The 23,588-nt window shown below is 39.5% G+C and overlaps 1 protein-coding gene across 1 annotated transcript in view; it reads right to left on the bottom strand.

The window, feature by feature from the left end:
- Window positions 1-23,588, bottom strand: part of LOC140481818 (ropporin-1-like) — a 32,623-nt gene that overhangs the window by 4,807 nt on the left and 4,228 nt on the right. Inside the window, exons 2-4 of the mRNA XM_072578344.1 lie at window positions 16,033-16,156; window positions 3,881-4,042; window positions 1,010-1,179 (exon numbers count right to left, since the gene is read on the bottom strand). Of these exons, the coding sequence (XP_072434445.1) occupies window positions 1,010-1,179; window positions 3,881-4,042; window positions 16,033-16,156 (456 nt within the window). The remainder of the gene's footprint in view (window positions 1-1,009; window positions 1,180-3,880; window positions 4,043-16,032; window positions 16,157-23,588) is intronic.

The raw sequence follows: 23,588 nt of genomic DNA, 5'->3' as shown, positions 1-23,588 counted from the left end.
ACTCAACATTCCCACAAACACTTTAAAGAATTCAAAATCACCTCATCCTCAGTGGGAATAGTGATCTCTCTGACTAGGGCATATGAGAGCCCCATTATACAGGTTCACCTAGCACAGAACAGTAACATAACCTATCTGCCCAATCTTGCAGTTGACTTGCCAAATCAGCATTCGGTGCAATTTAACATTGTGATCTGTTCACACTGCTTGTGTGTGGCACACCCATGCTACTCTTGTACCTGCTACTTCCAAAAGAAGAATGTTGTACATCTGTATGCATATAGATGTGTAATGCTAAACATTTAAATAATCTGCATCAGATCTATGTAGCACATAGTGAGCTGAAGGGCTGGTTCTAAACTAAATGCATCAAAATAAATGGTTGATTGCCATATGGCAAGAAAAATCTTGTCTGGCTCAATTAAGTGGCCTTCTAATGGGTCTACTCAGGCAAAGTACATGAATTTTAAATGATTTTTGATGTGGTGTATTTGTCAAGCAGATAATGTGGTGAAAACCACAAACTTTTAAAAAGAATCATTTTGTTTTGATCCAACTCTTAAAGAACAGTTGATCATTCTAACTATGACATCCAAGGTTGAAAGGCTTTTTTCATTTTCTGCTCTTATGTCTCCAGCAACTAGTAGTCATTAATTAAAAAGGATATCTATCTATATATATGAAAGTCAAATCTGTAATTCCTCATGCTTCTTTTCTTTCAGAAGAGCCCGACATGTTTCTGTAACCTATTTGTCTTTCCACTTTAAAAAGAGGTGAGTGAACTAAATGAACCTTATAGTGTGCTGAAAGAGATGTTCTAAAATGACTTTCTTGACATCTAACATCTTCTAAACTTAAATCATTTCTCTTATTGCCTTCTGTAACTCACCTGATATCTGACTTTATCATCAGTGATTTAAGGAAGGGGTTTAAAGAAAACAGGTAACCCTTGTATGTCATGTATGTCACTCAGTATATATTTACATCATACAAAACACAATGTACTTACACTTGCCGCTCAATGTTGTTCAACATTTTCTCAATCTGTGATCGATGAATTTCACCATCTATCATGGCAAGGTAACTGTAGAGGAATCGAAATGTGGTGTAAGGGATTCGACCACCATCTTCACTTGAGCTTAAAATTTCAAAGGCATATTTCATGGCGTTTGTAATATTCTGTGAATAAAAATCAAAGTCTTCATGATTTGCTGGCAGGTTACATTCCAACATAAATCAACTCTAATATTGTGGCTATACAATTCTTTTTCCTGTGTATTTCCATATTTGCCACCTATGGAACAACTCCCACTTGCCAGCAATTAAGTGACCACTGAATATACTTTTACTCAAGTCTCCCATCATAAATATATTTCCATTCCTAATTAAATCTGACATCTGAGGAATTTGTATTATGTTTTCCAAGTTGCAAAATTCTTTAGTGAATGGACTATCTTAAATTGGGCACAAGATCCAGCTACAGCCTGCTTATTGTTTTGTACAGATCAATCCTTTCCTATTTTTATCTTCAGAAATGAAATTAGGAAACAAAGCTATCCATGAAGCACAGTTGAAGATTGGTAATATGTTCTGTTAATGACAACAGATCAATTGTAAATTTTAAATCTGAATTGATAGATTTTTGTTATCCGGAAGTATGAAGGAACAAAGGTAGATACTTGAAGTAGACTTTTTCTTGCCACTAGGTGGAAATAGGAAAAAGCTTTGCTTTTTAGTCAGAAACTCACCTTCTGTAGGAAATTGATTGAAGTTCAGCTTTGCACAGGATGAACCCTCAACTGATATGTGTTTCCTGACCACTTAATGCCAATGGGCGTTTGAATGGAGCCTGGTCACATGCAGTGTGGGACTCATTGATGCTGTTTGTTGACCTGCTGGAAAGGTCTCTGATTTATATTAAAATCTGCATAGAGGAAAGTAGGAATGGTTCCTTGGAACCATAGGCTTGACACTCAGGGATTTGTTTCAATGATGACAATTTGGATGGAATTGTAATGATGGGAGGGAGTATCTCTTTCCAGAGGTATATAAGAGAAGACCATTTCACTGTGCAGCACAGGTACCTCTGTTCTGTGTTATCATATTCTACCTCCAATTCTTCATCTTTTTATTATCTCCAGCTGCCATTCCTCCCCAAATGAAGTGTATTTTTCAATATCTCTCTCTATGTTATGTTATGCAGACCACTACCATAGCTGAGATCTTTGCAGGAGAATATTTGAAGACAATAAAAGCACATCTCCAGAAACCTATTGACTCTTCAAAGGTTGTTCTGCTGTGCAAGTGTTAATGGTTGTTTGTCTAGTACTCCTGTCAAGCAATGAATGGCCATTTCTTCAAGGAATTTTTCATATCCTCGGATCCTTCCATGCATCTTGGGGATTGGAGTGAAGATTTGAGGTAGATTACATGGCAGAAGGTGAAAGGACCATTGTAGCTGTGAGCAAAGCAAGCACATACATCATGAAGGCTCCTGTATTCACAAGCCCCCACTTGGACATTGAGTGTGTTCACACTCTGCTTTAGGATGAATTTCACTCAGTGCTCTGGTGGTTAAATGAATGTAATAAGTTATGCTCTGCATCAGAGGAATCCAGCAATGGAGGTAAAACCCAATACCCAGTGTCCATTGAGAACAGGGCCTGTTGATAAATGGATGTGCTGTCAGCTCTATTGAAAAGGACATCAATGACCAACAAGATGTAGTAATTTGCTACCCTATGTGAGGTACCATCAAGGTCCACAGCTTATCCTCGAATGAAGGTAAAAGAGAAGTTCATAGCCGCATTGAATTTAATGAACAGTAGTAAGTTCTGACATCCAGTTGCTGCCTAGTGTGAGGTTGGTGACATGAAAATATTTACCTGTGAACATTTTCCTGGAGTGCAAAAGTCTTCTGAGAAATTGTGTCTCTATCAACCCCATGTAGCTGCTTCCTCAGTAGTAGATCCTGTATTATTAGGTGGGCTTCAGTTGTCTTCCTGCCCATCTTTCCTCTCTCATGGTCATTTGATGCCTGATGTTTTGCCCTTACTGTGAAGGGTGTTGTCCCTCTTCACCATGGGTTCCAAAATCTGATGGTTGGCTTCTCACTGGAAGCTGAAGCCGTAATTCTGAATAGGTGACTGCCTGAATATCTTTGACAACTTTGTCCCTTGCCGCACTGTCCATGATGCCAGGGGATGGGGAATGGTACTAATATTTTACAATGCTCTGGTGCTGAGCTTTTGCTCTCCCTGTCACCTTTAGATGGTCACTTTCTGATGGTATAGTACGTCTGTCAGTACTTTAAAAATTGAAATGTCGGTCCCTATATGTCCTAAACATATTTTGCCACATGTTCAATTTGCCTAAAATGAGAGGAGAGTTGGGCATCTGTCCTGCAGTGGTGATCATTGTCAGCACCAGGATTGACTCCCTGAAACTGAAATACCCATTGGTACCAACATTTTTGAGGCCACTTCCAAACCCCATTCCTGACGTCTGGGACCCTGAAAGTTTAGCCCAGGAATTAGGTCACAGATCAGAAATTATCTCACTGAAGGGAAGAATAGGTATCTGGGTATAAAACACTTCTTACAATTCTTATATTCCAATGTATTTAAATGTCTAATACACATAATCTAGAATCTGATTAACCTTTTTGAAGACCACTTCTATCTCCAATTTTAATATTAAATGTTTCATTTGATAAGATCTCTTGTTTTCCCCAAATGTAACTTCTTGACATCTTGGGTGGATTTAGTGCATTCCAGTTACACAAACTGATATTTCTCTTATTTAACTTAGTGAACAGTTGCCAATCATCTCGGATGTAGCAGCATATTGTTAAACTAAATTATAAAATAGGAATACTTACAGGATCAAGAATGCTGCAACCCAACGCAAAAAATTTCATCCATTCAATCTCCACGCCAAAGCCACCCACAGTCATTATACGTCTTAGAATGTCTGGTGGCAGACCAAGATCATTCCATTTTTGTTCAATTTCTTTTGATTGGACAATTAATCTTCCATTTACCTTTAGGTAATAGATGATAATTATATTAATTTTAAAGGTGATGTACCAGAAAGGTTAATGGTAATTATATGAAATAAGATATTTGAATGAAGTTTGAATAAATCACAAATTGAATTACAACGGAAGGGGAATACAATAATTTTTTGACCAAAACGAGTAAATCACAACAAACAGTATTGTTTTATGAGGTATTATTACTGTTGTAATTTACACAATGTGTCAGCCCAATTGCACTCTACAATGTTCCACTTTTGCACCTGTTCCCACCTATTGCATCCAGCAGTTGAACTCCTATGAAGGCTTTGTGCAGCAACTTTGCACGCTAAATCAGCTGACAAGTTGATTTCAAAATGGGCAACCTGCAGTTGAGTTCATGAAAAGTAGAAGGCTTTTTAGTGATGCACATCCTACACCATTTTTTCTGAATCCCAATTGCAAATCGGAAGAAGAAGTCCATGCAGCATATTTATAATATGCCAGTGGCATTCCTTCATGTGCTTTATTTTATTCATCCACAGGAAGTGTGTCGCTGTTTGTACCATCCCTAATTGAGCTCAGAAGCTGGTGCTGAGCTACCTTCTTGAATTGCTACACTCTATGATGAGAAGGTGTTGTAAGGGAGAGTGTTCCAGGATTTTGTTCCAGCAACGGTGACTCAGTGGTTAGCACTGCTGCCTCACAGCGCCAGGGTCCCAGGTTCGATTCTAGCCTTGGGCAACTGTCTGTGTGGAGTTTGCATATTCTCCCCGTGTCTGTGTGGGTTTCCTCCGGGTACTCCGGTTTCCTCCCACACTCCAAAGATGTTCAAGTCAGGTGAATTGGCTATGCTAAATTGTCCATAGTTGTTAGGTGCATTAGTCAGAGGGGGGGAGGTGGGTTACTCTTTGGAGAGTCGGTGTGGACTTGTTGGGCTGACGGGCCTGTTTCCACACTGTAGGGAATCTAATCTCAACAGTGAAGGAATGGTGATATATTCCAATATGTAGCTTGCATGGAAATTTGCAGGTGGTAGTGTTCTCATGATTCTGTTGCTCTCCTATTCTTCTGGGTGTTAGGTGCTGGCAAAGGAACTTCAGTGAGTCGTTGTGCAACTTGGAGGTGGTACACTCTGCTACTGGTGTGCATCAGTGGCATGGGAATAAACGTTGAAGGTGTTAGGTGGATGTCATTCAACCTGGCTGGTTTGTCCTGGATGATGTTAAGCTTCTGGTGTATTCCTGGAGGTGTACTCATCCAGGCAAGAAGAAAATATTCCATCACACTCCTGACTTGTGCATAGGCATTGAGGAGTCAAGAAGTGAGTAACAATTCACAGGATTTGACCTCTGACCTCCTCTTATAGACAGAGTTTACATGGCTCATCCACTTCAGTTTCCAGTTGATTGTAACCCCAGAATGTTGGTAGTGAGGGATTCAGTAGTGATGATACCATTGAGTGTCAAGGGGCAGTTGTTAGATTCTCTCTTGTTGGAGATGGTCATTGCCTGCAACTAATCTGGCATGAATGTTATTTGTCAGCCCAAGTCTGGATATTGTCCAGGTCTTGCTGTATTTGGACTTGAGTCAAAAAGTGTGGCGCTGAAAAAGCACAGCTGGTCAGAATGCTGCCTGACCAGCTGTGCTTTTCCAGCATCATACTTTTCAACTCTGACTCTCCAGCATCTACGGTCCTCACTTCTCCTAGTTGCATTTGGACTTGGACTACTTCAGTATCTTAGGATTTGCAAATGGATACTCTTCTGCAAACAGCAAACATTTCTACCTCCCACTTTATGAAGGGGGAATTGACTTTGATGAAGATGCTGAAGATGGTTGGGCTTAGGACACTGCCCTAAATAACTCCTTAGAGATGTCCTAGAGCTGAGATAACTGACCTCCAACAACCACAGTCACCTTCCTATGTGCTCGGTATGACTCCAACCATAGAGAGTTTTCCCCTAATTCCCATTGACTTCAGTTTTGTTAAGGCTCTTTTATGGCACAGCTGATGAAATTCTACCTTGATTTCAAGAGCAATCATCCTCACTTCCCCTTGAATCCATGATTACTGTTTTAGAACAATCAGGTCAGGAATTGATTGGGCCTGGTGGAACCCAAATTGAGCATCGAATTGTTGTTTGTAGGTGCTGCTTGATAGTACTATTGACCACACCCTTTAGATCTTGCTGATAAATGAGTGTAAGCTAATAGAGCAATAATATGCCAATTTGGATTTATCCTTTTTTTGGACAGGCATACATGGGCAAGTTTCCACATTGTGAGGTATAGCTTGTCTAGGGGCATGTTGAGTTCTGGAGCATAATTATTTAGTATTATTATCAGAATGTTATCAGGGTCCATGGCTGTTGCAGTATTCAGTGCCTTCATGTCCCTTGATAATCACAGGGAGTGAATTAGTTTGAATGAAGGTTAGTATCTGTGATGCTGGGGACTTCAGGGTGAGCCCAGGATGGATTGTCCTTGGCATTTCTCATTGAAGATTCTTGCAAATGCTTCAACCTCATCTTCTGTATTTATGTGTTATGTTCCCTCATTGAGGAAGATGATATGTGTGGCCTGCTTCTTCAGTGAGTTGTTTAATTGTCTCCACAATTGTCAGCTGGATAAAGACAGGACACCAGAGATTAGATCTGATCATTTATTTATGGGATTGTCTAGTCCCGTATGCTGCTTGCTTCTCTGCTGTTTTGTTCCCAACTAGTCCTCTGTTGCAGCTTCACTGTATTGACACCTTATTTTCAAGTAAAGCTAGTATGCCCTCCTATGCTCTTCATTGTTATAAGGCCAGCTGTTCTAAAGGGTATTATTAAAAGTATCTCCAAACATATAAGTGTTTACACCTTGTACATGATTTATCTGGAGCAAAATTAGCAAGAATACTTCTTGGATTCCATAACAATCCTTTTGCATTATACTGCTTCTTCATTTAGATCTACATCACACTAATGACATGGAAAACTGAGCAGCTGGAGCAGGTGCATACAGTTTTCCAGCTGAATGAAAATAAAGCCCAAACCTGGAAACAGTTCATACCATCTGTCATTCACACTGAGTTTGCACCATGACACCATTGCTAATGCCACACCCATTCTGTGTCCAAACCAAATGACTTCTTATATGTTCAGTATGTTGGTTCAGGGACCAATGGGAGTGTTTCTCATCAAAATTCAAAGTACATGGTATGGTGTTGAATTAAAGCAACACTGATTAGATTGGTTATTGTGTTGCAATGAAGGAGACTTGTATTTCTTTGAAAGTTTCTTTACCAATATGTCAACAGTTGTTTTTTCAAAAGAACTTCTGTTATTAATTATGATATCTCATTGTACAAACCAGTACATTTTCTTTCTATTGAATTGTTAAGATATTTTTTCACTGACCAAGAATTCATATTAAAACATCAGTCACAAAATTAGTGCTCAGTCTTTCATTTTTGATTGCATCAGATAGTTTTGCTAAACTGAAATTTTAATTTGGCTGTTAAGGTTAACTTATAAAATTATTTAAGTTTCATCATTTTGTATTTCTTCTAGTATAAAACACGACACAAAGCAAAACAACTGTTAATTGGTAAACTAGCGCTAAGATTTTGCCACTTTTTCTCCCTCTTGCTCATTTTCAGTACTATCAGGTCAGATTTAGTGTCATGTAAATAATGCTAAATGCAGAAGAAAGAATATTTATTTGATGTTTTAAGGTTTGCCAGTTGTTCAGAAATGTGCATAATTTTGTCTTAACTCAGGGATGCAACAACAATGGTGCATTCATTAAATCTTGAGATAGCTGATAAGATATGGCTAGATCCGAATTATTCAACTGTTTTATTCTGTTATGATCCTTGAGGAGACTGCCAAATTTATGTTTCAGTCAGGGTTGGAACATGTAGCATTTTTTTTGCTTAAAGTAGATAAAGTTTGAAATCTAGGTACTTACTAAGAAAATAAAGGCACGGAGTTCCAGTTTTGGACAAATAGGATAAACTTTACTGTACAAAATTAGAATAGTAAAACAAAATGCAATGATTCAAAACAACTTACAGTCTACCATCCAGAATTAACACATTTGTAAATATGGCTGACAGACAAATGGTTTTCGAACATCCCCAGAGCATATCCTAGAGTGGTTACAATCAAGACAGATCCCATTGATATTTCGGCAATCTCTCAGAAATGAGTAACACTGTGTTACCCATATTTCTTAATGCATACTTTTGTGCTTATCTTCGCAAGAAAGTGTGGATGATGCAGACATTCAGAAGGAGGAATGTGAATTATTGGTTGAGCAAAGAAATATGAAGGGGTTTAGCATCTTTGAAAGGAAATGATCATCAGGCACAGATGAAATGTATCCCAGAGATATTAAGAGAAGCAAGAAGGAAATATTGAAGGTTCAGTCCAATCTCCTACGACTGAACATAAATATTCAAATATAAGAAGTGAACAGAAAAGGACCATTCAGCCCCGTAAGCCAGCTGCACCATTCAATAAAATCATGGCTAATCTGTGCGAGTTTAGAATTCCTCAATCCTATATACCCGATAACCCTTGATTTCCCTGTCTATCAAAAATCTATCCATCTCTGTCTTCACCTCCACTGCCTTCTAAGGCAAAGAGTTCCAAAGTTGCACTATGTTCTGAGAGAAAAAAAATCCCCCACTTCTGTCCTGAAAATGCAACACCAAACTTTAAAACAGTGCCTCCTGATTTGGACTGACTGCAAGAGGAAACATTCTATCATGTTCTCTTTGTCAAGACTATTCTAATGTCATACATTTCAATCAAGTCAGAATTTACTCTTCTAATCTCCAGTGGAAACCAGCTCAGCCAGTCCATCCTATCCTCATATGACAACCTGCATATTTCAGATATCAATCAGAGTAAACATCTTCTGAACAACTTTCAATGCATTTCCATCATTCCTTTACATGAGAACAAACTGCACACAGTATTCAAGATTTTGTTCTTCCAATGCCCTATATAACTGAAGCATACTTATTTTTATATTCAATTCCTCTCATAATAAAGAATGGCATCTCACTAGCCTTCTTGATTACATGCTGTCAGTGTAGACTCATGTTTTGTGACTCATGCACCAAATATCTAAATCTCTCATCACTTCAGAATTCTGTAGTCATTCTCCATTTAAGTTGTACTCTACTCTTATTCTTCCTGCAAAAGTGATCAACTTCACATTTCCACATTATATTCTATCTGCTGTTTTTTCCCCACTCATACAATCTCTTTATATCCATCTGCAACGTCCTTATGACTTATTCACAATATACTTTCCTACTTATCTTGATGTCATCTGAATATTTAGCTACCATGCCTTCACTGTCCTTATCTTAGTTATTGATGTAAATTGCCTACGGGGCTCCACTCATCACATCCTTTGAATCAGTAAAAGGCCCTTCTATGTATACTCTCTGTTTTCTGCCAACCAGTCAGTCTTCTCACTATGCTAATGTAATGCCTCCATACCATGAACTTTTATTTTGCACAGTATCATTTGATGTGACACCTTGTCAAATATATTCTGAAAATTCAAGTTTGGTACGTTTATACAATCCCCTTTAACCACCGTGTATGGTACTCCTTCAAGAAACTTGAATAAATTGGTTAAACATGATTTCCTTTCAACAAAATCAGTGCTGACTCTCCTAAATTACCTTATTGTTTAAAAATGTGTGTAGCAACAATGACTTTATGATTTATCTAACAACTTTTCCACAATAAATGTTCAGCTAGCTGGTCTATAGTTTTCTGTTTTCTGCCTTGCTCCCTTCTTGAATCAAAGAGTTAAATTTGGTGTTTTCCAGACGGACAGAATTTTTCCTGAATCAGAGAATTTTGGAAAATTAATACCAATGTTCATTGGCAACCTCTTTTAAGATGGTAGGGTGAAGTTCATCTAGATCCAGAGACTTGTTAGCCTATAGTTTCACCAGTTTGTTCGGTACCACATCATACATGATTGTAATTTCACCAAGTTCCTCTCTTGCTTTCACCTCTTGATTTACCCCTATTACAGGAATGGTATCTTTATATTCTGTATAGTGAAGGCAGAAGCAAAATATTTGTTCATTTCATCTGCCATTTCCTCATTATCTAAAATTAATTCTTCATTCCTTTCTCACAATGACCAGCATTCATTTTACTTAGTTTTTTAAAAAATATCATTGGACACACTTACATTCTGTTTTTTACATGTTTAGTTACCTTCCTCTTCTACTTGTTTTTCCTTCTGTTAATGTTTTCATTATTGTCTGTCTTTCTTCATATTCTGAGTGATTATCTGTCCTGCCACTCTTCTTTGTGCAGTTATATGCTTTGTTCTTAAGTCTCACGCTTTCCATAACGTCTTTAGTTAACCACTGATAGTGAATTCTTCCTGTAAAATTTTCTTTTATAGCTGGAATATTCCTCTTCTGAGTATTCTGAAATATCCCCTTATCTGTCGCTGTCTCTCGATTGTTCCAACCCCTAACCTAGTCTGCCAATTCACTTAAGCTAGCTCAGCATTCAAATCCATATAATTGACCTTATTTAGGTTTAAAATTCTAGTCTCAGACCCAATCTTCACCCTATCAAACTGGATGTAAAATTCCAAACATATTGCATCACTCTACACAGGGGATACCTTTACTCTGAAGTCATTAATTACTCCTTTCATATTTCACAATACCAAGTCTAATATAACCTCCTGTCAGTTCCGAGGCATCTCTCTGAAAACCATTCTGTGAATTCCTCATTCCAGACTACTACTGCAAATCAGATTGTTCTAGTTTATATGCTGATGAAAGTTATCCATGATTACTTCCATCTTATTACTCATGATTATTGCTACCTCTTTGTCATATGTGTCTAATATTACTACATTTATACTTTATGCCACATTGTGGTTACTATTAGAGGGCATGTAGATCACTTCCGCCAGTGATTTATTTTCCTAAATATCCCTCATCTCCACCAAAACTAATTCTACATCCTAATCTCTTGAATAAAGGTTATCTGTAACTATTGCACAAATGTCATTCCTTGATTAAATGCCTTGAATGTCGTTACCCCACAATATTCAGGACCCAATCATTGTCATCAAGAAGACATGCTTCCATAATGGCTACCAGGTTATACTTATTTATTTCAATGTGTGCTATCAATTTGTTTACTTTGTTTTGCATGCTGTACTCATTCAGATGTCCAGCCTTTAGTTTTGTCTTTGTATTCTCTTCAAAACATGTAATCCTGATTTATTTGTTTGTTTCTAGTTTTTTTTTCTGTCTGTGTCCTTCCTGCCATTTTTGGATTCTTACTTCCTTCCCATATTATTATTTCCACACCTTACTCTTAGGTATATGATATCTTTCAACATTTGATCCCTTTCCCCTTTATTTAATTTTAAACCCTCTCTACTTCCTTATGCAGTTTGCAAGAACACTAATCCCAACATGGATCAGGTTTAGACAGTTGAAATGGTACCACCTCAATTTTCTCCGATACTGGTGCCAGTGTTCCACATACCAAAACCAACTTCGAAACCAGTCCCTGAATCATGTATTTGCAGTAATTAAATCCAAAATTTGCACATGGCTCAGGTTATAATCCAGAGGTTATAACCTGAAAGGTTCTGCCTTCCATTTAATCCTGGAAGTCTCTAATATTGTATCATTATTTAGGAAGAGAAAAACGTTGAATGAGTAGTTTGTCAGTCTACCTTGTTGATAGACAAAATATTGGAAAATGTATGATGTACAGTATTAATCTTAATTTAGAAAAGTACAGATCAGTTGGTGCAGGCAGCATGGATTTGTCAAGGGAAGGTAATATCTGACTCTCAAATTTAGGAGGTAACAGGGAAGGCTAATTGGAGTGATGCATTTGATATCGGGTATTTAGGGGATTTTGGCAGGACTTTTGACAAAGTCCCATGTGGCAAATTGATCAGGAAAATAAATGTTCCTGAGATCCAAAGGAAAGTAACAAATTAACTCAGTGCAATGAAGCAAAATGTAATGGTTGCCAGATGATTTTGAGACTGAGTCTGCTACCTCTGAGGTTCTTCACAGTTCACTACTAGATCCTTTGCTTTTCCTGGTATAAATCAATGATTTGGACTTAAATATCAAATTCATAATTACAAAGTTTTCATACAATAAAAAATTGGCTGTCTAGCCGATAGTGAGGAAGGCGGTTGACTACTGCAAGAAAATAACAATAGACCTGTCAGGTGTCAAATGGAACTTAATCTGGACAAGTGAGATATGCATTTGGGAGTGGGATATAAGCCAGGGGCACACACAATAAAGAGTATGGAAAAGGTGATCAAATAAGTTGTTAAACTTGAGAAGATACTGAAAAGATTTGCAAGGATGTTTGAATTATGGGGAGAGGCTGAATAGTCTCTAACATTATGGGGAGAGGCTTTTTAACCTTGAAACATTGAAGGCTGAGGGGTGACCTTTTGGAGGGTTATAAAATCATGAAGGGCATGGATTCGGTAAATAGTCAAGGTCGTTTTCCTAGGGTGGGGCATCCAAAACTAGAGAGCAAGATTTAAGATGAGAGGGGAAAGATTTAAAAAGGACCTGAAGGGCAACATTTTCATGCAGAGGGTGGCATGTGTACGGAATGAGCTGCTAGAGGAAGTGGTAGAGTTGGATACAATTCCAACATTTAAAGGCATCTGGATGGGTATATGCATAGGAAAGGTTTAAAGAAATATGAGGCAAATGCTGGTGATTAGGACAAGGTCAACTTCAGATGTGTGGTTTGCACAGATGAGTTTGGACCAAAGGGTCTGTTTCTGTGCTGTATGACTCTAAGCATACAGAATACTTTCCTTCATTAATCAAGGCACATATTCCAGCTATCCCAATTTGGCTCACATAGCATGTTTCTAAGAAACATTGTACAAAATGAAAATGCACGGACAGAAATTACTTTGCCATAAAATATTTTTAATATTCTTGCCCTGGAGGGAATATTTCCCACAACTTTTACTCTGCTCATTGCAACCTTAACACAGATATAGCAAGCAGTGCCTCAAAGAAACCTAAATGGCACCTGAACTAACAACACACAATGGAATCTGCCAGTAATCTTTCTTATAGTAATGGAAATACTCAATCACGACAAGGAGTAGTTCTGACAGCATCACTGTTATATGGTTTGTGTTAGATCCAGAAGGCTAACATATGACTGCTGCAAAGTTTGCAAAGGAATCAGGTGGGGGATACCTGCCTGAGCATTAACAGTAAGTCCAAGAATGTGCACCAAGCCACTCTCAGTCATTGCCACCCACATCCACTTTGACCATGAAGATAACCTTCACCACAACATTGCTCTGTCCCATGGGATAATTTCGAGGCAAAAAGTTCCAAAGTTGCACATTCTGGTGGTCAGCAGGAGTCTGCAACTGGCTGGAGCTTGGCAAATATGGATTGACGGCCATATGACCCAGCCAGCTACTGAAGTACAGAGGTATCATCAGGAATGAGTACCAAGAGCTCGCTGTGCTCTATACAGAGGTATTTTATAAAAACTCAGGCTGTTATGAATGCTGCAACTGTTGAAACTGAAAGTAAGTTCAGGTGAAGGTTAATTTCTGCAACAATAACTTAATGATCATGTTAAATCAAAACTCAAGGTTGTGGTTGGCAAAGATGTTGTAGAAAGCTTTTTAAAATCATTCTAAAATGAGTATGCATTAATAGAATATGCTCCAAACTGTGGCTATCGATAAAGTAGCGGAAATATTATGTTAAAACTGTTATAAAATACTCATTAGGCCATTGCCAGAGTACTGCGTACACTTCTGGTTATTGCAGGAAGGATATGATCACTCATGAGAGCATTTATAGAGTGACTTACAAAGGTGTTGCCCAGAAAGAAAAATGTCAGTAAAGTTTCATGGCTTGTTTTCTTTTGAATGAAGTGGCTGATGGGAGATTTATTTGCAATGTATAAAATTATAGGGTGAATAGGAAGTTCTTATCCCTAACCAGGGAACATGGTTTTAAAGAACTAGAAAAAAGGAGAAAAATGTTTTCATTTGTCAGCAGTAATGGTCTGAAATTCATTTGCCTAAAAGAGTTCAAGCGGAAGAAACCCTCTTAACATTTAACAATTTCTCGGACAGGGACATGATGTGCCATAACCGACAAAGCTACAGATCAAGGGCTAGAAAGTAAAACTAAGCTGAACACCTTTTTTGGTCAGCACAGGTAATGATTGCTGAATTACCTTCTTCTGTGCTCTAAGTTTCTATGATACATTTAATGAAGGACCTTGTGGGATCTTGGGAAACATTGCAAATGTTGATGATCCCCAACTAAAAAGAATTGTGTATAGGAATTGAGAGTGGCATCACGGTGACTGTCAAATGCCTTCGGGAAGTAGTACAGTATTTCAGATCTGCTTTCAGCTTCATAGAGGTATTCAATTTCTCCATTGCTTAAATCCATTCAGTATATGCGGAGCTCCAGCAACATTGTCTTGAATGACATTTTCTCAATGTAGATTGTCTGTTGGGGCAATGGATGCGTTTGGTCAGCTACTGGTCATGGTATCTCATTTGACAGACCTTTCCCTCTACTCCTCTTCCAGGACATCTATCATAATCAGAAACAATAGGCTACAAAACAGATAAAGCAATTGTACTGCTGTTCTAAATACCTCTCTACTTTTGTACTCTAGAAATTATCAGGAAACTAGCAAGTATAGATAGCAACAATGTCACAAAATGAACTGCAAAGATAGATGAAAGGTATTAAAAACACGTAGAGATAATTCACATCCTGTTGGAGTGAAACCCCCACATTGCACTATTTCTCTTGTGGACTCTAAGATTGATAACCATAAATGATAACCATAAATCCTGCCATTATTAAGAGTCCTCTAGAAAATTAATTTCAAGACACAAATGCCTGCTGTGAAGTAGCTTATGATAATATTTCAAATCCAACAATTTCACAATCACAGTAAAATTCAAAAGGGCTCCTTGCCATGAAAACACCCAGGTATATATTGACTTCAGTGAAGTAAATGTTGGAGCAGTCAGGAAATCTGTGGAAGAGTGGAACTCATGCACATGTCTTTTTCCTTGTAAATTTCTGGATTTTGTACAAATTGACAACATAGTATAATACAAATGTCCATTCTAGTGGTGTGATTTCCAAAACTCCCATTATCCTCTTGTGCCCATGCGACCTGTTAGCCACTGCTGCACAGACACAAACAGTCCCCTGTGATTATCCATGTGGTTGATAAGGAAACAAGTTAACCAACAAACTACTCCTGCTCCTGGGAATTTCACATTGTAAACTCTGTGTACCCAGGTTTCTGAACCATAATATATGTAATGAACCAAAGGTAACCATTTGATGACTGAGCTGAAACTGCTGACTGGTAAGAGATTGGGGTTGCTTTCAGCCATCAGAAATACTGGTCGGGATGTGGTTCCCTCCTGTTTGCTCTTGCTTCACTACTTAAGAATAATGAGGTAAAACAGGTAATCCACCAGCTGTTTTTGAACTTTTAATTTTCACAGCAAGGATCTCGAGTCAAACATGCCTTTCACATATTCGTAAGTCTGTTAAGATATGTTTTACTTCAATGTGTACATTATTTTTCCAATGCTGTGTTTCAATACTTGCTAATAGAATGACTAAGTTAAGCTACTCAAAAATAGTGTAATTGACTAAAAAATGAGATGATTGCTTATCAGGTATTTAGTTGAGTGAAACCTTACAATATCTATTTCCACTGAAAATGTTAAAGTAGGTATTTCATACTCTCAATATGAAAACATTCAATGCAAGTGATTCAGAATAATTAATTACAATAAAAATAAAACTTTGTTGGAGATTTTAATATGTTCACAAAAAATAAATAGAAATGTGTTTTTTTTTGTTAAAACGACTGCATATGTGTATGGTTTTAATTAATGAATTTGTTAATAAAAGTGAAAGCTTGCAGACTTTGCTTTCTTACTTGTGCATGCAAGGCCCGTAATAAACCAGGTGTAAGTGTTGGTTTGCAGGGGGGTAGAGATGATGATCGTTCTTCCCTTGATTTTCCTGGACGGTATCCTCCAATTGCAAGATTTTGAAAATAACTACAGAAAGAAGACATATATAGAACAATACACTCCACAAAAGAAATCATTACGCAGTTTTTAAAAAAAAAATAACTTAGTAGGTGAAAAACTAAAGCGATTTTCTATTTAAACTGACGTAAATTCATCTTTTCAGTTAAAATTATAAGAAATGTATAGCCCTTTAATATTGCACTGCCATTCAGTAAGATCATGGTGGATTTTCTGTCCCAAGCTCTTTTATACCCCTTTCATAGAGTCATAGAGAGATGTACAGCATGGAAACAGACCCTTCAGTCCAACCCGTCCATGCCGACCAGATATCCCAATCCAATCGAGTCCCAACTGCCAACACTTGGCCCATATCCCTCCAAACCCTTCCTATTCATATACCCATCCAAATGCCTCTTAAATGTTGCAATTGAACCAGCCTCCACCACTTCCTCTGGCAGCTCATTTCATACCCATACCACCCTCTGTGGGAAACAGTTGCCCTGTAGGTCTCTTTTATATCTTTCCCCTCTCCCCCTAAATCTATGGCCTCTAGTTCTGGACTCCCCCACCCCAGGGAAAAGACTTTGTCTATTTACCCTATTCATGCGCCTCATAATTTTGTAAAACCTCTAGAAGGTCACCCCCTCAGCCTCCAACGCTCCAGGGAAAACAGCCCCAGCCTGTTCAATCTCTCCCTATAGCTCAAGTCCTCCAACCCTGACAACACTCTTGTAAATCATTTCTGAACCGTTTCAAATTTCACAACGTCATTCTGATAGGAAGAAGACCAGAATTGCAAGCAATATTCCAACAGTGGCCTAACAAATGTCCTGTACAGCTGCAACATGACCTCCCAACTCCTGTACTCAATACTCTGACCAATAAAAGAAAGCATACCAAACACCTTCTTCACTATCCTATCTACTTGCAACTCCACTTTGAAGCAGCTATGAACCTGCACTCCAAGGTCTTTGTGTTCAGCAACACTCCCTAGGACCTTACCATTAAGTGTATAAGTTCTGCTAAGATTTGCTTTCCCAAAATGCAGCACCTCGCATTTATCTGAATTAAACTCCATCTGCCACTTCTCAGCCCATTGGCCCATCTGGTCAAGATCCTGTTGTAGTCTGAGGTAACCCTCTTTGCTGTCCACTACACCTCCAATTTTGGTGTCATCTGCAAACTTACTAACTGTACCTCTTATGCTTGCATCCAAATCATTTATGTAAATGACAAAACGTAGAGGACCCAGCACTGATCCTTGTGGCACTCCACTGGTCACAGACTTACAGTCTGAAAAACAACCCTCCACCACCATCCTCTGTCTTCTACCTTTGAGCCAGTTCTGTATCCAAATGGCTAGTTCTCTCTGTATTCCATGAGATCTAACCTTGTTAATCAGTCTCTCATGGGGAACCTTGTCGAACGCCTTACTGAAGTCCATATAGATCACATCTACTACTCTGCCCTCATCAATCCTCTTTGTTACTTCTTCAAAAGGCTCAATCAAGTTTGTGAGACATGATTTCCCATGCACAAAGCCATGTTGACTATCCCTAATCAGTCCTTGCTTTTCCAAATACATGTACACCATGTCCCTCAGGATTCTTTCCAACAACTTGCCCATCACTGATGTCAGCTCACTGGTCTATAGTTCCCTGGCTTGTCCTTACCACCCTTCTTAAACAGTGGCACCACGCTTGCCAACCTCCAGTCTTCTGCACCTCACCTGTGACTATCGATGATACAAATATCTCCAGAGACCCAGCAATCACTTCTCTAGCTTTCCACAGAGTTCTAGGGTACACCTGATCAGGTCCTGGAGATTTATCCACATTCAAGACATCCAGCACTTCCTCCTCTGTTATGTGAACATTTTGCAAGATGGCACCATCTATTTCTCTACAGTCTATATCTTCCGTATCCTTTTCCACAGTAAATACGGATGCAAAATACTCATTTAGTATCTCCCCCATTTTCTGCGGCTCCATGCAAAGGCTGTCTTGCTGATCTTTGAGGGGCCCTATTCTCTCCCTAGTTACCCTTTCGTCCTTAATGTATTTGTAAGGTATTAAGGTATTCCCCTTCATTCTATTTGCCAAAGCTATTTCATGTCCCCTTTTTGCCCTCCTGATTTCCCTCTTAAGTATACTCCTACTTCCTTTATACTCTTCCAAGGATTCACTCGATCTATCCTGTCTCTACCTTACATATGCCTCCTTCTTTTTCTTAACCAAACCCTCAATTTCTTTAGTCATCCAGAATTCCCTATACCTACCAGCCTTTCCTTTCACCCGAACAGGAATATACTTTCTCTGGATTCTTGTTATCTCATTTCTGAAGGCTTCCCATTTTCCAGCCGTCCCTTTACCAGCAAACACCTGCCCCTATCAGCTTGAGAAAGTTCTTGCCTAATACTGTCAAAATTGGCCTTTCTCCAATTTAGAACTTCAAGTTTTAGATCTGGCCTATCCTTTTCCACTATTTTAGAATTATAGTCGCTGGCCCTAAAGTGCTCCCCCACTGACACCAAGTTTTGCACCTTCTCTCATAGGTACATCCACATCCTGAATCAGAAAATTGTCTTGTACGCACTTAACAAATTCCTCTCGATCTAAACCATTAACACTTTGGCAGTCCCAGTCTATGTTTGGAAAGTTAAAATCCTCTACCATAACCACCCTATTATTCTTACAGATAGCTGAGATTTCCTTACAAGTTTGTTTCTCAATTTCCCTCTGACTATTAGAGGCTCTATAATACAATCCCAATAAGGTGATCATCACTTTCTTATTTCTCAGTTCCACCCAAACAACTTCCCTGGATGGATTTCCGGGAATATCCTCCCTCAGCACAGCTGTAATGTTATCCCTTATCAAAAATGCCACTCCCCTTCTCTCTTGCCTCCCTTTCTATCCTGGAACATAAAGCTGCCAGCCCTGCCCATCCCTGAGCCATGTTTCTGTAATTGCAATGATATGCCAGTCCCATGTTCCTCACCATGCCCTGAGTTCATCTCCTTCCCTGTTAGGCCCCTTGCATTGAAATAAATGCAGTTTAATTTATCAGTCCTACCTTGTTCTCTGCTTTGTCCCTGCTTGCCCTGAATGTTTGACTCACTTCTGTTCTCAACTGTACCAGTCTCAGATTGATCTCTTTCCTTTCCTCACTATCTCCCTGGATGCACCCCCCCCCCCCCCCCCCCCCCCACCTCCACCTTACTAGTTTAAATCCTCCTGAGCAGCTCTAGCAAATCTCCCTGCCAGTATATTAGTCCCCTTCCAATTTAGGTGCAAACCATCCTTCTTGTACAGGTCACTTCTCCCCCAAAAGAGATTCCAGTGATCCAAAAATGTGAATCCTTCTCCCATACACCAGCTCTTCAGCCATGCATTCATCTGCTCTATCCTCCTATTCCTGCCCTCACTAGTTCGTAGCACCGGGAGTAATCCAGATATTACTACTCTTGAGGACCTCCTTTTTAAATTTCTGCCTAATTCTCTGTAATCTCCCTTCAGAATCTCAAACTTTTCCCTTCCTGTGTCGTTGGTTCCAACGTGGACAATTACCACTTGCTGACCCCTCTCCCCCGTGAGAACATTCTGCACCCTCTCTGAACATCCTTGATCCTGGCACCAGGAAAGCAACACACCATTCTGCTTTTTCACTGCTGGCCACAGAAACGTCTGTCTATACCTTGGACTACAGAATCCCCGAACACAATTGATCTCTTGGAAGCCGACGTACCCCTCGTTGCATTAGAGCCAGTCTCAATATCAGAAACCTGGCTGTTCGTGCTACATTCCCCTGAGAATCCATCACCCCCTACATTTTCCAAAACAGCATACCTGTTTGAAATGGGTATATCCACAAAAGGCTCCTGCCCTAGGTGCCTATCTGGAGTTAACCCATTTATGTGACTGTATCTGAGACATTCCCCCCTTCCGATAACTGCCATCCATCACATACTGTTGCGGTTGCAAATTCCTCATTGCTTCAACCAACCGATCCATTCGATCTGATAAGATTCGCATCCAACAGCATTTATGGCAGATATCATCCACAGTAACCCTTAAACTCTCTTTAAACTCCCACATCTGACAAGAAGTATATATCACCCTATTAAAGGCCATTTTTGCTCCTTTACACTCTCGACCCAGAAAATAACACCGTGTTATTCCTCTACAAACACTTACCCAGGTTAAATTAATGGTTATGGCTTATATTTTAAGTTTAATCAAGAGACATATCTCCAAAAACATATAATCAAGAAAGAATCCACTCTACTCACTATTGCAGCCTTTCTGTTGGACACACTTAAAATAATGATTAACTTATCTGATTCTGTGCTGTGAACTTCGCCCAAACAGGTTCCTTCAAGATTAGTTGTGAATTTCACTGTTTGTTAATTTTCCCAGACGCACTCCAATGTCCAGCAATACATGAATTCAAAACAGCAAAGGCAGTAACTGTGCAGGTTCACTGCTGCGTCAGTTTCTTTCTCTCTCTCTCTCCTGCACTGACCTCACCATGTTTATTGCCTTAAGGTTCAAACATCTATCTTAGTTTTGATTTTACTTATCACATAAGCATCTATACCCTTCTGAGGTACAGAATACAATATCTCATAAGTCCCTTGAGTAAAAGAAATATTTCCTTACATCAACTAAAATGGCTAAAACCTTATCCTGAGACCATGCAGCCATGCAATTTGCGTCAGAACCGTGTGCTATTTTGCTTTTAAAGAGTGCACTGGTGGTGTACATATGCATTGGTGTGAATCATTATGGATCCATTTTGATGAGGACATTACTGCACCCAGGTGATCCTGCCATGGTAACTACACAAAGCAGGTAGAATATAATACTAATTAGCACATAATACAGATTTAGTACTGGCACTGTGAGTTTAGAATTCTATGCTTCATCTAAAGTTATCGCTTATAAATTCACAAACGTATGTCTTCATTTTTCTAACTCATTTAGGGGAAGTGGTGATTGTACCAACATTTATTGTCTATCACTAATTGCCCTTGAGAAGGTGGCAGAAAGCTGATGCCTTGCACTGCTGCAATCCATTCAGCTAGGTACACCTACAATGCTATTAGGTAGGAGGTTCCAGGATATTGACCTAGTGACAGAGAAGACTGGCAATATATTTCCTGGTCAAGATAGTGAGTGGTTTGGTGGGAAACTTGAACATGATTGAATTGCCATGTATCTGCTCCCTAAGGAACATGGTTAAAAATCACTCAACACCAGGTTATACTCTAACAGGTTTATTTAGAAGTACAAGCTATCGGAGCGCTGCTCCTTTGTCAGGTAACCAATGCAGTAGGATCATAGGACACAGAATTGAGAACAAAAGATAAACATGATGTCTGTGTCGATATGTACTTCCAAATAAACCTGTTGGACTATAACCTGGTGTCGTGTGACTTTTAACTTTGTCCACCCCAGTCCAAAACTGGCACCTCCACCTTATGGTGACCATCGACACCACAAACAGCTGGCTCAAAGTGGAGAGGATCTCCAAGAAGATCATGTATAATGACACATGTTTATTTTTAGCTATAAATCATGTTTATTTTTAGCCTTAAATTCTGTGTCCTATGATCCTACTCCACTAGCTACCCAATGAAGGAGCTGATCTCTGAAAGCTTTTACTTCCAAATAAACCAATATAAACTGGTGTTGTGAGATTTTTAACTTTGTCCACCCCAGTCCAATACTGGCACCTCCATATTAAGGAACATAGGTAAATTTCTACAGTACATCTTGTAGATAGTGCACACTGCTGTCCTGTACAATGGTGGTGGAGGGAATGGGTGTTTAAGAATATGATGCCAATCAAGTGGGCTGCTTTGTCCAAGATGTTATCAAACTTCTTGAGTGTTGTTGGAGCTGCCTCATCTAGGCAATTGTGGAGTATTCCATCATAACCTTGATTTGTGCTTTGTTGATGGTGGACAGGCTTTGGGAAGTCAGGAAGTGAGTTACTTGCTGCAAGATTTCTAGCCTCCAATTTTATCTAGTAGCCACTGAATTTATTTGGCTTGTCCAATTCAGTTTCTGGTCAATGGTAATACCTGGGACGTTGATAGTGCAAGATTCAGTGATAGTAATGCCACTGAATGTCAAGGGGCTGTGGTTAGATTGTATCTTATTGGAGGTAGCCATTGTCTGGAATTTGTGTGGCATGAATATTACTTGCCACTTTTCAGTCCAAACCTGGACATTATCCAAGTCTTGCTCCAACTGGACATGGACTATTTGTGTGTCTGAGGAATCATGAATGGGCTGAACATTTTGCAATTATTTGTGAGCATCCCTCCTTCTGACCTCATGATAGAGTAAAGGACCTTATGATGAGGAGAAAGTGAGGAGATGAAGAGGCATTTCTTAATCCAGAGAGTAGTGAGCCTATGGAAATTTGTAATGCAGAAAGCAATTGAGACCAAAACATTGAATGTGTTCAAAAGGGAGTCAGATATAATTCTTGGGCTAAAGCAATCAAAGGATATGGAGATAAAGTGAGAACAGGTACTGAGTGGGATAATCAGCCATAGGAACATAAGAGGTTAGAAACAGGAGATTGCAGAGCCTTTGGCTTTGATCTTTATGTCATCATTGTCAACAGGAGTAGTCCTAGAAGACTGGAGGATAGCAAATGTTGTCTCCTTGTTCAAGAAGGAGAGTCAGGTCAACCCTGGTAATTATAAACCAGTGAGCCTTACTTCAGTTGTGGGTAAAGTGTTGGAAAACACAACACAGTTTTATGAAGGATAGATCGTGCCTCACAAATCCTATTGAGTTCTTTGAGACGGTGACCAAACAGGTGGATGAGAGTAAAGTAGTTGATGGGGTGTACAGAGGAACCTCGATTTTCTGAATATCAATTATCCGAATATTGGATTATCGAAGGAGAACTAGAGGTCCTGAAAGAAACGTTACATCAAAGAGCTGTTTCAACCCTGATCACGTCTTTTGTTTGCAATGATTAAAATGATCTTGGCTCACTGAAATACTGCTGAGAACAGTCCTGGACATTGATGGGAGCCCAGGCACCATCTACAAATGACTGACCTCCCGCCCACTCTCCCTCTCCCCACACATTTTCCCTGGAGTTCTACATAGGGGTGAATCCTAAACCCCCCCTTCCCCAGATATTCTATCTAACATTGTCTCTACAGGGCAGAGGTGGAACTTGTCAAAAAGTTGTGTCTGTGTGTTTGGTTGTGTGTGCTGGAGGGGCGGTGGCTAGGGGCAGGGGTGCAGATGGGGGGGTGGCGCGGGCAGTGGATGGGTGCGGATGGAGGGGGGGGGGGGAGCTTGGGGTGTTGCTGGCCGGGATTGTGGGGGAGGGTGGGGTGGTTGTGTTGGACAGGGTTGGGGGGCAGGTGGGGGCGCAGTGTTGGATGGGGTTGGGGATGCAGGTGGAGGGCAGTGTTGGATAGGGT

This window comes from Chiloscyllium punctatum, chromosome 10 (assembly GCF_047496795.1).
Source record: "Chiloscyllium punctatum isolate Juve2018m chromosome 10, sChiPun1.3, whole genome shotgun sequence".
Lineage (NCBI taxonomy): Eukaryota > Metazoa > Chordata > Chondrichthyes > Orectolobiformes > Hemiscylliidae > Chiloscyllium > Chiloscyllium punctatum.
Note: the sequence above shows the minus strand (reverse complement) of the source record. Positions and strands in the feature narration are given on the sequence as shown.